General features: G+C 45.9%; 1 protein-coding gene across 6 annotated transcripts in view; it reads left to right on the top strand.

Moving 5' to 3' along the window:
- The window catches only part of LOC137593535 (rho family-interacting cell polarization regulator 1-like), a 71730-nt gene that overhangs the window by 1547 nt on the left and 52985 nt on the right, over positions 1-17198 (top strand). For 2 of the 6 annotated variants that reach the window (XM_068312329.1, XM_068312334.1), the window contains exons 1-2: positions 6118-6818; positions 15022-15145. In XM_068312329.1, the coding sequence (XP_068168430.1) occupies positions 6800-6818; positions 15022-15145 (143 nt within the window). In that variant the 5' untranslated portion in view covers positions 6118-6799. Of the gene's footprint in view, positions 1-4544; positions 4771-6116; positions 6819-13020; positions 13250-15021; positions 15146-17198 lie in introns of those variants that run through there. The other 4 variants (XM_068312330.1, XM_068312333.1, XM_068312331.1 and 1 more) reach the window with 4 other exon arrangements.

The following is a 17198-nucleotide window of genomic DNA, read 5'->3' as shown; positions in this document are numbered from 1 at the left end:
AGACTATGGTCTGTTACTACACCCAGGTATGTGTATGAACGCACCTGATGGATCCGTTCATTATGAATAGTAACAGGAACTTTGTGTTTCTGGTGGTGTGCCAAAAACAATCTCTTCTGTCGTATTTGTGTTTATGATGAGAGCATTGTTGCTACTCCATTCAACCACCTTATTTACCCTCTGTTGGTGCAGTCCAGTGTCACTGAGGTTATTTAGAAGAGATATTAACACTGTGTCGTCAGAGTACTTCAGAATGTACTGGTCTGGTCTATTACTCTTACCCTCAGACAGACATTCTGCAGTACGACAGCTGTCGGTAGAGAGTGAAGAGTACGGCTGAGGTTACACAACCCTGTGGTGCACCAACATTTGTGATTGATGCTGAGGAGATGGTTTTGTTCACCTTCACTCTCTCTGGTTAGAAAACATGTAAACCAGTGAATGAGGTATGGGTTCAGTTCTAACTGGACCATCTTTGACACCTGTATATGGGACTGTATGGTGTTGAATGCTGAAGAAAAGTCCAAGAACAACACCTTCCATAGTTGTGGTTAGACCGGTCTGGATGTTTTGTGATCAGGTGGACCAGTGAAGACCACATCCTCTGGACCACAGCCCTTTTTACAGTCATCCCGCTTTGTGAATGTTACTGCAGTAAACCAGCAGCTCTGTTAGCATCATATAAGGTGGGGTACCAAACTGCTCAGTGACCCCCCCACCAACACCAACACCACCATAGCAGAGAAGCTGAAACATCTAGCAGGAGCTGAGAGTTCAGTTTCATGATCAAACCTCTGAACAGCTGTGACTGCCTGAAAGAGATTATGAGAGACATTATTCTGACTTCCTTATTTTGATTAAAAAAAGAAATAATAAATCAGCACAAATTGTTTTATTCATTTTGTTTTGTAGATTAAAGTGTTTTTTATGTTGTGCTCCTCAGTTATTGTTGCTGGACTGAATTTGAATTTGTTGAATTATTTATTGATTTTATGTAATTTTATTTTTCAGTATCAAATGGTGCAAGAAGTTGGTTAAAATGTTTACAGTTTAAACAAGTTTTTTTTAATTTCAGGCAAATTGATGGACTTAAAACTTTTCTGTTATAGACTAAAAAATAATTTTAATAAAATTATTCTTTGTTATTGAACTATTTTTCTTTTTTTTCTCTTGTCTTTAATGTTAATAAGGATACAATGCTGTGCAGAGGTGTACTCCTGACACCGTCATAGAAAAATCATATTGTTTATAGTTACAGTGGGGGGGTTGTGTTCTTCTTGTTAGGGGGGCAACGGAAAATAATTGCAAAGCACTGCCTTAGGGACACATAACATCAGCCAGGTAGCCCCACACTGATCCAGGTAGCCCCACACTGATCCAGGTAGCCCCACACTGATCCAGGTAGCCCCACACTGATCCAGGTAGCCCCACATTGATCCAGGTAGCCCCACATTGATCCAGGTAGCCCCACATTGATCCAGGTAGCCCCACACTGATACAGGTAGCCCCACAGGTAGCTCCACCCGTCACAGCTATAGAATTGGATGGATGGATGGACGGACGGACGGAGGGATGGTCACCCTGTCTTTTATCTCCTACACTGGTCCTTCAGAGAAATTAAGGATATGTCATGTAGAAATGCGTGGGGGTGTTTTGGGGTGGGGGTGTTTTGGGGTGGGGGTGTGGTTTGTGTGTGGCGTTGTTTAACAGTCGATCAACAGTGGACGCTGAGGCTCCAGAAGAGGTCATGTGACCTATGTACAGATGTGGAGACAGCAAGAAGGTCTGAGGCCCAGAGGGGAACCTGGAACAGCTTACCCAGCATGCACTCTGTTCTCTGGACAACCAGAGAACAGAATGTGTTTGACACACACACACACACACACACACACACACACACACACACACACACACACACACACACACACAAACACACGCCAGTCTGTAATGAGTTTCATAGGGGTATGATGACATTCCCCCGTGAGGTAGGTGGTGCTGTGAAGTCAGAGTATTTCCCCTTTTTTGTAGGAGGGGCACATGGGGGGGGGGGTATTAAATCAGGGCTCAAGGGTTGGACAGTTGTGTACACACACATGCACCCAGAAACTTGTATTTGATGCCCCTCAAAGTTGCAGCAGGACTGATGAACCAAGTGTTACAGAGTGGGTCTCTGAGCACAAAGTGTTGAGTGGTTAGACATCGATGGTGAATTGTTCTGTTCTGAGGTGTGATGAGGGTTAGGGTTCTGTTCTGAGGTGTGATGAGGGTTAGGGTTCTGTTCTGAGGTGTGATGAGGGTTAGGGTTCTGTTCTGAGGTGTGATGAGGGTTAGGGTTCTGTTCTGAGGTGTGATGAGGGTTAGGGTTCTGTTCTAAGGTGTGATGAGGGTTAGGGTTCTGTTCTGAGGTGTGATGAGGGTTAGGGTTCTGTTCTGAGGTGTGATGAGGGTTAGGGTTCTGTTCTGAGGTGTGATGAGGGTTAGGGTTCTGTAGCTGAGCAGGCAGCAGGTTGTGTTCATGAATGAACCACCCAGTTCTCTGTCAGTAGTGTTCTTTGATGACAGCTTGGAGACGGGTGGACAAATTCAGGTCTTCTGGTTGACTGTTGATTGAAACAACCTTTCAGTCACAGTAGTAGAGTAGAGGTGTGAACAATAAAGTTGAAGCTTGTATTTGTTAAAACGTTTAAACCTGTCACACGCTTCACCTCAGATTGAACTGAAACTCAATGTTGGAGAAATTGCCAACTTCTGTGTTCTGGAAGACCTAAGTAGAGCTGTCCAGTCTGGTGCAGCACTGTTCTGATGGGTCAGGTGATGTTCAGTAGGCGTGAACGGATCTCCAGTGGAGGAGGGACTACAGACGAGTCATTAGCCTGCTGCTCTTCAGTGACAGCTAAGCTCCTTATTGTCCAGCTGGAGATTAACCAGAAAGTCCCTGCTTCACCAGGGTCCACACACACACACACACTCACACACACACACACACACACACACACACACACACACACACACACACACACACACACACACACACACACACAGACATGTGGTGCTTACTGAGGTAGGACTAGCCTACCAGTTCTCTACCTTGTGTCATCAGATCTGACAGGAGGTGCAGGTTCCTCCACGGTGTTAACAGTATGTTCAGGAGGTCATCAGGAACAGCTTCAGGTCCTAGCATGGTTCTCCTCCAGGTTTCATTCATGTCAGGCCTGTAATTCACCTGGAGCCAAGCTCAGGTGTGGTTTGCTCCAGAGATGGACCTCCAGCTGTAGATGACCGGCTCCCAGTGCCTGATGGGATGACCTCATGTCTGCACAGGTCAGGTGCACCTGACACTCCAGTGCGGTGATCTTCAGCGGATCCCACCTTCACCTGTGAGCTCTACCTGCAGACCTTCTGTACTGGACAGTGTTCACAGGAGGAAATAGTTTCTTGGCGGTAAATGAAACATGTTGATATCTTGACAGACATGGTTGCTAACAGATGAACAGCTAACCTGTTCGACGTGTGACTCGGGGAGCAGGAGACTGTGGAGATCCACATTTCCTGAATGACAGTGACCCTACCCAGCCAATAGGAACGCAGTACACTGCCCCCCAGAGGGAATGCACCAGTGCTGTGTTCGTTCAGAAGACTGTTCTTAACTCACATTAATTTTCATTTTTTATTCATTGATGTAAATCGGGGGGGGGGGGCAGCAGGCGGTCCGGGAGTCACAGTCAGCCAATGAAAAACAACCCAATGCTACGAGGAACCCTGTTCACTGCTCATTGGTCGCTTTAGTCCCCTGTCGTCAGGGGGGGCAGTGTGGAGGCAGTGTGGGTACTGGGGGGGCAGTGTAGAGGCAGTGTGGGTGCTGGGGGGGCAGTGTGGAGGCAGTGTGGGTACTGGGGGGGCAGTGTAGAGGCAGTGTGGGTGCTGGGGGGGCAGTGTGGAGGCAGTGTGGGTACTGGGGGGGCAGTGTAGAGGCAGTGTGGGTGCTGGGGGGGCAGTGTGGAGGCAGTGTGGCTACAGGGGGCAGTGTGGAGGCAGTGTGGGTGCTGGGGGGCAGTGTGGAGGCAGTGTGGCTACAGGGGGCTGTGTGGAGGCAGTGTGGCTACAGGGGGCAGTGTGGAGGCAGTGTGGGTACTGGGGGGCAGTGTGGAGGCAGTGTGGCTACAGGGGGCAGTGTGGAGGCAGTGTGGGTGCTGGGGGGGCAGTGTGGAGGCAGTGTGGCTACAGGGGGCAGTGTGGAGGCAGTGTGGGTACTGGGGGGGCAGTGTGGAGGCAGTGTGGGTACTGGGGGGGCAGTGTGGAGGCAGTGTGGCTACAGGGGGCAGTGTGGAGGCAGTGTGGGTGCTGGGGGGGCAGTGTGGAGGCAGTGTGGCTACAGGGGGCAGTGTGGAGGCAGTGTGGCTACAGGGGGCAGTGTGGAGGCAGTGTGGGTGCTGGGGGGGCAGTGTGGAGGCAGTGTGGCTACAGGGGGCAGTGTGGAGGCAGTGTGGCTACAGGGGGCAGTGTGGAGGCAGTGTGGCTACAGGGGGCAGTGTGGAGGCAGTGTGGGTGCTGGGGGGCAGTGTGGAGGCAGTGTGGCTCCAGCTGAAGGCGTGATGATTGTCTCTGAAGCAGAGGACAGTGTTGACAGTGTGTTTGACGCTTCTTTCCACGGTGTTTCCTGAAGCTTCTGATTGGACGTTACTGATACTACCACCACTGACTGCTGTCTGCTGCTCGTATCCGGATCAACTACAACCCAACGCTTCTTTACTGACTGGGTGTCAGCTAACTGTAAGTTTCTGACTAGTGACAGTGTTTGTCATGAACACTGACATCAATGAAACCGTTATGTTCTTAGAAAGGCACTGATTGTTTGTGGGTGTGTTTGGGTCGTTCCCCGTCGGGTTTAGTTTACATGTGAGTGTCTTCTACACAGCTGTTAGCATCGCTAACATGAAGGCAGAACACCTCAGTGACTGCAGGTCAGCTGCAGGAGTAACTGTGGACCAATCAGGGAGAGTCTTGCCCCGGACTGGTGTCTATCCTTTCTTCTTCATGGGTCCAGGAGAGGGATGTGCTTGAACAGGAACCTGATGGGACTCCTGAGGTTTACCGTTGATCATGTGACCTGTAGGGGTCAGGTGATCGTGTGACCCGTAGGGGTCAGTGATCATGTGACCTGTAGGGGTCAGTTGTGGAGTGACTGTTGTCTGTGGACGGCTCGTGAAGCCTGTTGTTGGACAGTCTGGTGTTATCAGAGGACCGCAGCTGGGAGGGAGTCCGACTGTTATCAGCCTCAGGCTGTACCAGCCTCCACCAGGCCCCCCGCCTGTCTGTCTGCCTGTCTGTCTGTCTGTCTGTCTGTCTGTCTGTCTGTCTGTCTGTCTGTCTGTCTGTCTGTCTGTCTGTCTGTCTGCCTGTCTGTCTGTCTGTCTGCCTGTCTGTCTGTCTGTCTGTCTGCCTGTCTGCCTGTCTGTCTGTCTGATCTAACAGGAGTGTGTTAATAGAGGTAGCTGTCATGGTGACGGGAGGTGTTCCATACTCCATACTGTACATTTTACCTTCCTATCTGCCTGCCTACCGGCTGACCATCTTATCTACCACTCCACATACCCATGTGTCAACAGAGGAGAGAAGCAGCCTGCAAACCAGTCAACAAAACTGGTTTCAGACCCCTTCAAAAGTGACATTTAAACAGTTCTTTGAGCTTTTGAGAAATCAGGAAGTTGAAGGAATATACGACTACCTGGTCAGGAATGAAAGGAATGTAGTGTGTGTGTGTGTGTGTGTGTGTGTGTGTGTGTGTGTGTGTGTGTGTGTGTGTGTGTGTGTGTGTGTGTGTGTGTGTGTGTGTGTGTGTGTGTGTGTGTGTGTTGTGGCCACTTCATTGCCAATCATTAACTTCCAGCTGCTGGCTCGGGGATTTGTTACTCATTATAAGATAACCGATGAGATTTCTCTTCAAACACCCAAAAACAACAAAGCCTGATTGTTTACAGCAACATTTGTTTATTGTTTCATATAATCTACTTTTAATAATGTTCATACAAGACCAAAATGACTTCCCTCTTCCATCCACCATATTATATAATGATAGTAATCATACAGTGATTGCGATGCATCTTTACGTGATCATATGAGTCATTTCTCCAAACCTGTTTGAATGATTCCACTGGACTTGAAGAAAGGTTCTTGAGGACGTTTCTCCTGTCATCCAAGAGACGTTCAGTGGCAGAACTGAGGAAGCCTGTTGGATCTTAACCGTGACCTGGAGAACTGAGAACCTACACAGACATCAGTTACTTCTGTTTGGGTTGGTGAAGCTTAACGTCTGCAAGCCCAGATGACATTGTTTCAGCAGTCAAGGCATTGAGCGGCTGACGGGGGTCCGGTCTGTAGCAGTACTGACAGTGTTGTAGGGAAACACTGCTACTAGGAATTATTGCAGTATATTAAAGTGTGTAAAAATCAGTGTGGATGAGGATGTTGGTGAAGACGGGTGTCATAAACAATCCAAAGTGTTCAGCAGGGAGAAGGAGGGACAGGAAAACAACGTCAGCGGGGAGGAAGAGGAGGGAGGACCAACAGCTTTTCTCTTCCCTCCTCCTCTCTTCACATATGAGTGTAGGAGCGGGGGGGTTCAGTAGGTGAGGGGACAGAGGATTAACAGCGGCTATGGGCGAAGACACACAGTAAGAACATAGAGACCAGAGACACCAGCAAGATGCCAAGGAGGGAAAGAGAGTGAAAGAAAGAGTGAAACAAACGTCCAGGGGGGGTGAGGACCGGGTGGAACCACCAGGAGAACACCACAGCTACCATGTACAGTGGATATGGAGGTATGAACCAGCTACTGGGTCCGGCTCTAATCATTAACCCTGTGTTTGTCAGGATTACCTCAGTTAAGAGGGTTGTCCCTGCACTTCAGCAGAGTCTTACCCCTCTGCTGTGTGTTTGTCGAGCTCTTAATTCAGTCAGTAGTCCATTTCACTGTTCATGCTGTCCACAAGTGTTGACATACTACAGACAGATAACTTTACAGGACATGCCACTCTGTCCTGTATCAGCTGGATGAGATACTGGTCTCAGTGCGTCTGTTGTGTCGCAGTCGGTGTTCACATGTTGTTGTCATGTGTGCGTAGGAACAACACCGAGGGAATTCAGCCAGCTGTAAGTTTTGACTAATGCCAGCAGAAAAGGACGCTGTTATCTCGCAAACATGTGGCCAATAGATAATTCATTACATGATGATGCTGAGAAAGTTTTTGATGAATCATATCCTCATGAGGCCTGGGCAAGTTGTTTAGTATGTCATGCTTTATCTCCTGGCTGTGGATGTGGATGAGGGCATGTAGTACCATTGGCCTGTTTATTCTAATTTCATGTATGTTGCTTGTTACACATATTAAAGTCCATCAAAGTTGATGTAGGTCCTTACGCTCCCAACAACCCATATGCCAAGTTGGAAGTTGGTGAGATGAAGGGTCCAAGAGACCCAGCATTACATTCACACGGACCTTCCCCATGGTAGACTTAGCTTTAGTGTCTGACCACGTCTTTCCTCGGGTTAGAAGGAGCATGATGTTCCTCAGTCCTCCATCAATATACAGGAAACAGTCTCAAGACAGCCGTAGGTCGTCCCGATCTGTACAATACCTGCTCATAGCCGAGAAACTCCCTATTCAGACCGAAATATGAGGCCAATGAACTTGGATTTGGTCTTCCAGTGAACAAGGCTGATGTGGTCAGCTGGAATCTGTTTGGGGTCTGACAGCTCTAGACTCTTCTGAGTCACTAACACATTGACAGTTGTTGAAATGACACCTTGAAATTGGAACCAGAAGCGCTGTGACTGTATGTAGCGGTTGTTGAAGACATGGGGGCAGGTTCGCGTCATGGGATGTCATGTGATTCATTATTGTTGTTATAGGTTTCAATGTGTGAATGACGGGAGGCTTTCTGGGTAGAGACGACTTTGCGGAGTGGTGAGAGGTGGTGGAATGGTGTCCATACATCATCGAGTCTCTCTCATCACACTCTAGTGTGGTACATAATATAAACCACATCATGACTTCAAGTCGGCAGATCAGGGAACTCATTGATAGCTCATTCAACTTTGATTTGAAATTCTGAATGAAAATTGACGTACTGGAACCCAGCTGGTCCACGTACTGGGACCAGTGGAACCAGACACTCAGCAGCTTGTGTGGACAATCTATCCTGTTTGTCTAGTTGCAACTAACTTTGTCTGACACAAGCAGACATGAGATTTAGTAAGATCCCTCCTTTGTAATTCTGTACCTTCACTTTTTTAGAGTTCTTGTAGTCTTGAGACTCCTAACGGTGGTCCCTTTTCAGCATCTGCAGACCCCAGGAGGATCTAGGTCTTGTTTCTGCATTCAGATATTCCTGACTCCACAGTCTTTGTTGTGTGAAGCTGAAACACTTTCCCCTGAACAGACACATTCAGGTTCTACTCTCATAATTTTCCAATCCACTCCTCCATATTTATATACATGGAATGTTTATAAAACCCAAATACTGCCAAAGCTGTGCACAAAGAAATAAAGCATGGTAAAATAAAATAAAGCACTATAAAATACACAAACAAGAAAACGAAAACTCATAGTACATATAAGAAACAACCAATCAGGTTCTGGTTATTTGTCTGCTTTGTGGGAGGACAACATAGAGCCAATTGGCAGACTGGGAAGTGGTGTCAACATGAGAGAGGCCTGCATACACCACAGCACAAATCATTCTACAGATTCATACTCACAGGTCTTGTAGTAAAGCCAAGTCTGTAGGGGGGGACATCTCAGACCCAGCTGGGTCCTGACACCATCACTCCAATCAGATTTAGGACCTTCTAAAACATCTAGGCCTCGACATCCTTTGGACATTGCAGCACATCCATTCGGTAGCTGCTGTCATTTTAATGCTACATTGGTAGATTTGGAAAAATGTACTAAAAATGTACAAAACATTTGACAAATGAGATCTACCATGTGGCTATGCTCTTGTGTGGGTCCACTGACATACTGTAAATATCAAAACCATCAGTCAGATCTGAAATGTAAGTCAGTGGCATAGACGGACATACAGACATCATCGCACTAATGAATATGAAGGGATAACACCCTCTTCCTCATGACAAACTAATCTCAGCAGAGCAGCGTTCCCACTGGGACATTGCTCAGTAATGCCGTATACATCACTGGTCTCTTCCTGGCTCTGCCCTCCCGGCAGGATGTTCCTCCCTCATTCACTTCCTTTTGTAAAGACAGTAACAAGAAAGAGGGAAGGGTGTGGATGTAAAATTAAACTGTATGTGCATTATGTTGGTTGTGAAGAGAGGAAACAATTCTGGTGAGATGAAGCAGTGGTGATCCTGAGAGGAAAGCCAAGAACTTTTGTAAATAAATGATCCCAAAATATGATGCTGTTCGCGTAAAACAATGAATAAAACAATGAAGCCATAAAGTCAAATGAAAAATGAGCATGTTTTGTTCTGAATCATTAGCTTCATTATGACAGCACCAGGCTAGATTCACAGGTAAAATTGGTTTATGGGTTACAGGATACAGTGGTACCTCTACTTCCGAAATTAATTCGTTAATTAGAAATTACGTTAGTAGAAAATTACGTAAGTAGAGACGTGTTTTCCATTCAATTGCCCTAATCCGTTCTAAGCCCGAATAAAATTCCGCCATAAATGTTTTATAAAGCATAAAAATGCATCAAAACATGTAACAAATACATGTTACAATTAGGTTATTACACAATAAATGAGAGTTGTGCATAACGTAAAAAACAAAGAATAGAGTAAAGAATAAAATGATGGTCATTTACCTTTTAACTGCTGTCCTCATTGTTTTTGCCCTCTTTGGTTCATGCCCTCTTGCCCCCCCATGAACAACAGAGTGAATTCCAGTCCTCCTCCTGAACTTCTCCAACCACCCACGCGACGCCTTAAACTCCTTAAACTTCCTTTAGTTTTAATAACGTGGTGATTGTAGATGCATTACGGCCATATTCTTTGGAGAGATCAACCAAACGCATCCCTTTTTCAGGCTTTTCTATCATCTCTTGCTTTGTTTGTACGGACAAAAAAACTCTTTTCTTCGTCTTTTCTTTTCCTCTTTTCTCCGTCACTTTCTTGGGGTCCATAGTGAATACTCTAAAAGTTAATATATTTACGTAAAACTATCAGAACACCTCATGGGTCGAGGGCCGAATGACGAGGACGCTGCATAGACACCTATCTAGCTCCACACAGAGGTCCCTCTTAGCCAATGGGATGCCAGGAAGATACTGGGTAATAGCCAGTGGCAGAGCAGCTATGAGAATGTTGCGTTCAGGAACCTGTGGGAGATTCAAGTATCAGCCAATACTGTGTTTTTGCATTGCGTAAGTCAAAATTTCTTTTGTAAGTAGAGGTAATATTTTCCTGCTGAGAAATTTCGTAAGTAGAGACGTTCGTAAGTAGAGACGTTCGTAAGTAGAGACGTTCGTAAGTGGAGGTACCAGTGTAGTGTCCTGTCAGCTTAGGAGACCTGGGTACCAGTCAGCTCTCTGCTGGTGGTGCTGGGACCAGGAACTCAGGGCCTGACAGAAGACACGCATGGGGTTCAACGGGACAAATGTCACCAAACGTGTGGAGCACGTCTGATTATAGCTGGCAGACAGAATGTAGTGTAACACACGTATGTTCTGAGATATGTTCTTGGGGCAGCAGTGGCTCAGTGGTAAACCAGGCGGTAGAGCGGGTCGTCCTATGATTTCAAGATCGGCGGTTCGATTCCCACTCCCGCCCAAAAAATACCCGGAGGTGAGCTGACAGTGGGAGGTGTCAGCTCATCTCCGGAGCACTGCCGAGGCACCCTTGAGCAAGGTGCCGTCCCCTTTACAAATTGCTCATTTGAGGCGCACCAAGATGGAGCTGCTGCCACTGTACCTCCCCTGCATGCCTACAGGCCCCCTTGTGTGTGTGTGTGTGTGTGATACAGGGGCCTGTACACACTAACGTATATGTATGCATGTGTTTGAATCATTACATAGAGTGTGCATTCTTAATTTCCCTTCGGGGGTCAAAACAGTATATTAAAAAAAAAAATTAAAAAATTAAATTAAAATAATATTTGGTCCCTGTGGTAGTAGTGATGTATGTAATGATAGCTCTGCTCTCACACCTTCACCATCAACATGAAACCACCTCAAGCTGGAGCATTTCAGCTGTGAAACAGAGACTAGTTTAATGCGTTGTCCTGTTAGTATTAATACTAGTATGGTACTGGTCACTCCACCAACACTAATCAATGGTACCCGATTTCATGTGTTGTTGGTGTTTTGTCTGTACATTTTCATTCAGCTTGAAACCATGACTATTATTTCATTCATTCATTTCCTTGAAGACGAGACAATCGGTAATCCTCTTGTTTCAGCTTCTTGTCTGGACCCGGGTCACCGGCTTACACCGGAGCCTGTCCCAGCTGACTGTAGACAGGCAGGGCACACCCTGGATATGTCGCCAGGTTATCACAAGACCACATAGAAAGACTCACACTCCTGTCACACCTACAGACAATTTAATTTGAGCATTTCACATAAGTTTCATATCTGGAGGTGGGAGGAAGCCAGAGAACCAGGAGACAAACTCCACACGGAGAGAGAACATACAAACTCCACACGGAGAGAGAACATACAAACTCGACACGGAGAGAACCCATTTGAAATGGAACACATGACCTTCTTCCTGTGAGGCATCAGTGCCAACATGATTCTGAGCAGCTGCAGGGTGCAATGCTTCTAATGTAGTCAGGCTTATGGTTTTTGTACCCAACATCTGGAGTAAAAAGTCTTCCCACACGTTAGTTTCTAATATAAAAATTCCAGTGAAAAATGTTGAAAACTAAGGAAAGCCTAAAGCATTGGTAGGTAAACCCAGACTCCACCAGATTGCCAGACAGAAAAGCAGCAGCTTTACTTCACTGAGTCCAACGCTTTTCATTGGTCATTGAGGTCTAAGGCTGGATGCAGCTGCTTCAGATAGAAAATGTCTCTGAAGCTTCATGGAAACCTGCTTCATGCGGTCTGTTCTGACCTCATCTGAAGCCGGCTCAAAGTTTGGAAGTCTGTAGTGATTGACTGCAGAAAGTTGGCCGTTCCCCTCAGTGTCTCATGACCCTACTCTGTAATATACGTGGCCTAACATTTTGTGGCTGAGTTGCTGTTGTTGCTTTTTACAGTAACAATCAGTTAACTGTGGAATATTTAGCAGGAGACTTCATGGCTCAACGTATTTACCCCTGGACTTCACTGACTTCCTGAGATCGACCGTTCCTACTGGTCCACTCCGTTGGTGGAAACAGTCCGCATGCCTCAGTGCTTGATATTATACACCTGTGTCCATGGGAACAACTGGAATACCGGAATTACTTTTCTGGTGGGATGTCTTTATACGTTTGGCAATATTATTGAATAATTTCCCTTTGGGATTACTAAGGTATTCATTCATTCATTCATTCATTCATTCATTTCATATTATGGAACAGCAGAGGGGGTGACGCTCAGGGGGGAAGGGAGCTCGTCATCATTACTTTGTGTTTTTTTAAAGTAATTTAAATGTATTATTTGCAGACATTACTGCTTAAAATACCACTGATATTGTAATATATTGTTTAGAGAATGAAGAATTACAAACAGCAGAAATATACACTCTGAGAGTATTGTTTCTGATGCGTGTCAGTCACAGGGACCTATGCAGAGGTACTCATTGGTCATTCATACATCCTCTAGGCCAAGGTCAAAGGGTCAGGCCACCTCTTCCTCTTCCTCCTCTTCCTCTTCTAAAGTCAACATTGCTGTGGACGTTTTAACCAGGAGGTCCGTTCTGTTGTCCACTGCTGGTGGACACGGGTGATGTTTTCCAGTGGGTGTGTCCGGGTCCCAGGCAGGGTTTTTCCAGAAGGTTTTGAGAGAGGCCGGAGCGCATCAAACAATGTGTGGTGTCACATGCTCATGGACTACAGGGGGGGAGCGTCCCAGTCTGAGAGCAGCGGAGCACAGAGGAGGGTGTGACTTGTTATTGGGAGGACGGGCTCACAGTTCGGATCAGGTAGGGGTGATGACAACCCAACAGTCTGGTGGACGTTTGTGAGTCTAACTGAACTTCAGAATGACAGACAGAGGTTTTAATGGAACTCATTGAACTCAGTAGGACAGGAATCGATCGGCTCAGGAGAAACGACAGAACAGTTTGGGTGTTCAGGTGAGAGATGTGTGGACCAGTGCTGAGCTGTGGGAGCTGGGGGGTCAGACAGGCTTTAATGGAGCGGTACATGTTCAACAGAGACGGAAAAGCGTGACTGCGTTTGTCATTCTATTGATAATCTTTTGCCATTGTTCTGACTGGAAACACTGGGTTTTTCTTAATTCTTAGTTCTGTGTGTGTGCAAAAGAAACCACTCACCGGCTAACATGGCAAATTATTAAATTACAATTATTAAATTTAATAATAATTATTATTATTATTATCATTATTATTATATTGAATTATTGTTATTAAATTGTTATGATTAAATTATTATTGTAAAATTGTTATTAAATTATAGATTTTTAAATAATAATAATAATCATTATTATTATTATTATTATTATTATTATTAAATTATATATTTCTTAATTTTTAACGGGCAGTTCTCAAATTACAGTATGAAAACCACAGCAAAAATTAAAACATTATTTGCAAACCAGTTCCCCCACCTACTTATACCAGGATTTTTTCCATAGGATGAAGTTTCTCAGTTTTCATCAAAAATGACAGAAATAATTTCCAGGTAAGCTAAACAGACGTGTGATTGTTGATCCATGCCACTGATATGTCTGTAGAGGATGTTGTCAGTGTTTGTGGTGTTATTCTACCTTCTACTTGGATCAACCAATCACATTTTAGTGTTTCCTGTGAGGGCTGATCATACTGTTTAACTCATTAACAGGAGGTTCAGTGTTTCAGAGCGCTTCACGTCAACAGAGGGGTTTCTGTCCACGTCTTTGCAGCTCGTTTCATAGACAGTAAACGGAAACTGTTGAACATGTTGACAAAGCAGGAAATTAAAGAGGAAAGTTCCTGAATGTGATGGAAGCCTGAGCGAAACTTTCCACTTTCTGCTGTGTGACAGACCGGGGCCTCCTGTCTGACATGTGTGGCCCTCCGTTATCTGCCACGCCCTCCAGGCTCTGTGTGCTGAGGTTAAGTCAACACACTGACCAGCCTCCCACAGCTCAGAAACACCTTCCTTGTCTTGAGAGCAGTTCAGTTCTGTTCCTGCCAGTCAGAAGCTGATTGTCCCCCCCTCGTCTCCAGCCTACAGTTCACCTCTTTCCATTCCTTCTGCTGGGGTCAGGAGCGACCTCGTGGCTGCAGCCCTCAGGACTATCTCCTTTGTTCAGTTTCCTGTCGGGAGAGGCAGCTGCTTCTGACTTCCGTTTGGGTTGTGACATTTCCTGTGCTGTGGGAGGAGGGAAGGAGTTTTCTTGCAAAGGCCTTTCAGTTGTTTGAAAAAAAACACAGGATACAGGACACTGGACAGGCCACAAACAGGGAAACTGCTTTACTGGCAGGATTTCACCCTGATTCAGCTGCAGGAACAAAACGGACAGATCCTAATGTGACTACAGCTAGTTGAAGAAGAATGCACACACAAATTAAACCTTTGTGTTTCAAGTTCCATCGCGCCAAGTTCCAGTCATACATGTGCATTTGCTGTGACATCATCATTCATTGTTTTGGATAGAAACATGTCCAGGTAGTGGATTGTGACTGGGACGTGTGTTGCTCCCATTGATTCTGCTGTTCTTCTGTTTCTACTGATTTAAAATGTCTACTTTTGGTAAAATTTCCTCTAAACTAAAAACCAGATGTGAGTAGATCAAGACTCTACCGTTCCTGTTTCCTCGGGTGTGTGGGACAGGGATGACAGGACACGTAAAATGGTGCGACCACACTATTGATGCATTTTTTTTCTCTTTGGTCGTGTCTAGGGAGTCCATCCCGTACTCTGTCCACCATGTCGCTGTCCATCCGTCCAGTCAGACGTCCTTCCTCCAGGTCCATCACTAGGAGTCAAAGCTTCACTGGAGTCAACAGCTACGACAAGCCCTACAGGTAGGACCCAGGTCTGGTGATGCTAACGGTTCTGTCTGACTGCTAACAGCATTACACATGATGACACACAAACAGGGTTTCATGGACCTTGGTGGGGGGGTTGGCCACGTGACAGGATCTGTAGTGAACTCCGGACGTTTTTCACTGTGTTCAGCAACACGATTTTGGACGTTTTCAGTTGTTTTTGTCCATTACAAACAATTTACTCACCATGAAAATCCCTCAAAATTGAATGACAAATGTTCCAAAAATGTAACATGAAGAAAGTTGATTGAGATAAGAAGAAGAAGAGTTTAACTTTATTGATCCCCTGTAGGGGGATTTGATACCCTACAAAGAGAAGTGCTTCAGTCCCGTTAGAACGGGATATCTGTTGAGCATCAGGGATGATGATGCTCCAGAACCTCTGCAGGATTTTGGATCTCAAACCAGACTTTATAGACATCACAAAGAGTTATCCAAAACAAGACGAGCCGAGTCAGCTGTAGAGGGGCAGCAGGCAATGTGCTGCTTCTCCACTGGCCGACACCGATGTCTGGATTGATGTCTCAGAGGGAGGATGGAAACAACGCTTCAGTCTGCCTGCAGCTTCAGCACTTAAAAAAGATAAAACCAAAACTGCATTAATTCCAGAACAGAGAGGAATGTAACAGATTACTCCCTGAGATCCTGGAGAGAGGTCTGAAGGAAGGTCTACCCTGGAGCACACAAACAAGTCCGTCTCGCCAGCCAAGCCTGGGGGTTCCACCCAACCAGGGCTCGGCAACCTTCAACACTCACAGCCGTTTGGACCCGGTTTCCATGGAGATGGAAACCGGCAGCCACAAATATTTTGACATCTAAATGAAGATAAAACTGTGTATGTTGTGTTCTTACCTCCATACTTTGACTAAAAAACTACAGTGTGTTGCTTATGATATCCATGAAGTGGGTGGCTTAGGGTGGCTTAGGGTGGCTTAGGGTGGCTTAGGGTGGGTTGGGGCTGGGGTGACCCCGATGAGCGTACACAGTGAAAGTCTGTTTGCTTTCTCATCGACCTAACTGAATAAAGTGTAATAAAACATCTGCCCCAGTAGGTGGCAGCAGGCTTTCACGTCGACGTGTAACGTCAAACTGTAGTTAACAGCCCAGTGAGGATCTACTGCTCTGTTTACTGTAGAGTTGATCTCAACACACACACACACACACACACACACACACACACACACACACACACACACACACACACACACACACACACACACACACACACACACACACACACACACACACACACACACACACAAAGAGTGTGTGTGGCAGGGGGTGGGGGTAGCACTGGATTAAGGTAAGGTGCTGTGAGCCAGAATGTAAACTGTTTTTTGGAGCCGTGTCCTCCAGCCTACAGAGGACACGGACCGTCACACAGGTCACTCCTGGAACCTCCACATGAAGGAAAGGCTTCATGGATGCTGGACCACACCCTGAGGTTCTGGAGCACCACATGCTGCCATCTAGAAATGCTGATCAGGGAAGGTTGTGCTTCTCTCAGCAACAACATGAGATACAACAAACTGGATGAAGTGTTTAATCACACCAGACATTTCAAAGTGTTTTAACAGACAGGGAAACCCAACTGAACCCTCCATAGCATAAAGACAGCGGCAGGGAAAAACTCCCTCATTGAGGAAGAAACTCCGGGCAGGACCCAGACTCTGGAGGGGGGTCATCTGCCTTGACTGGTTGGGTAGAAAAGAAATGAAATGAAGATAAAGACAGGGTCAGAGAGAGAGAGAGACGGAGTGGCAGATATGTCAGATAGGATTTTCAGTCCAAATGGTGCTGTAGATGCTGAAGTGGGGGCGGGACTTCCAGGCCTTTGGATTTCCTGTCTACTTCTTCCCCACCTGTCGAGCAGGAGCACAAAGACAGCAGCAGTATCTTGTAAGCATTTGAAAGGTATAATTTAATATTAGCAGGAAAAACAAAGAAAGAGAAGTGACAGAAGCTCCAAAGTAATTAAAGTAATTAAAGTAATTAAAGTAATTAAAGTAATTAAAGTAATTAAAGTAAG

Source organism: Antennarius striatus, chromosome 4, assembly GCF_040054535.1.
Source record: "Antennarius striatus isolate MH-2024 chromosome 4, ASM4005453v1, whole genome shotgun sequence".
NCBI classification, from domain to species: domain Eukaryota; kingdom Metazoa; phylum Chordata; class Actinopteri; order Lophiiformes; family Antennariidae; genus Antennarius; species Antennarius striatus.
Note: the sequence above shows the minus strand (reverse complement) of the source record. Positions and strands in the feature narration are given on the sequence as shown.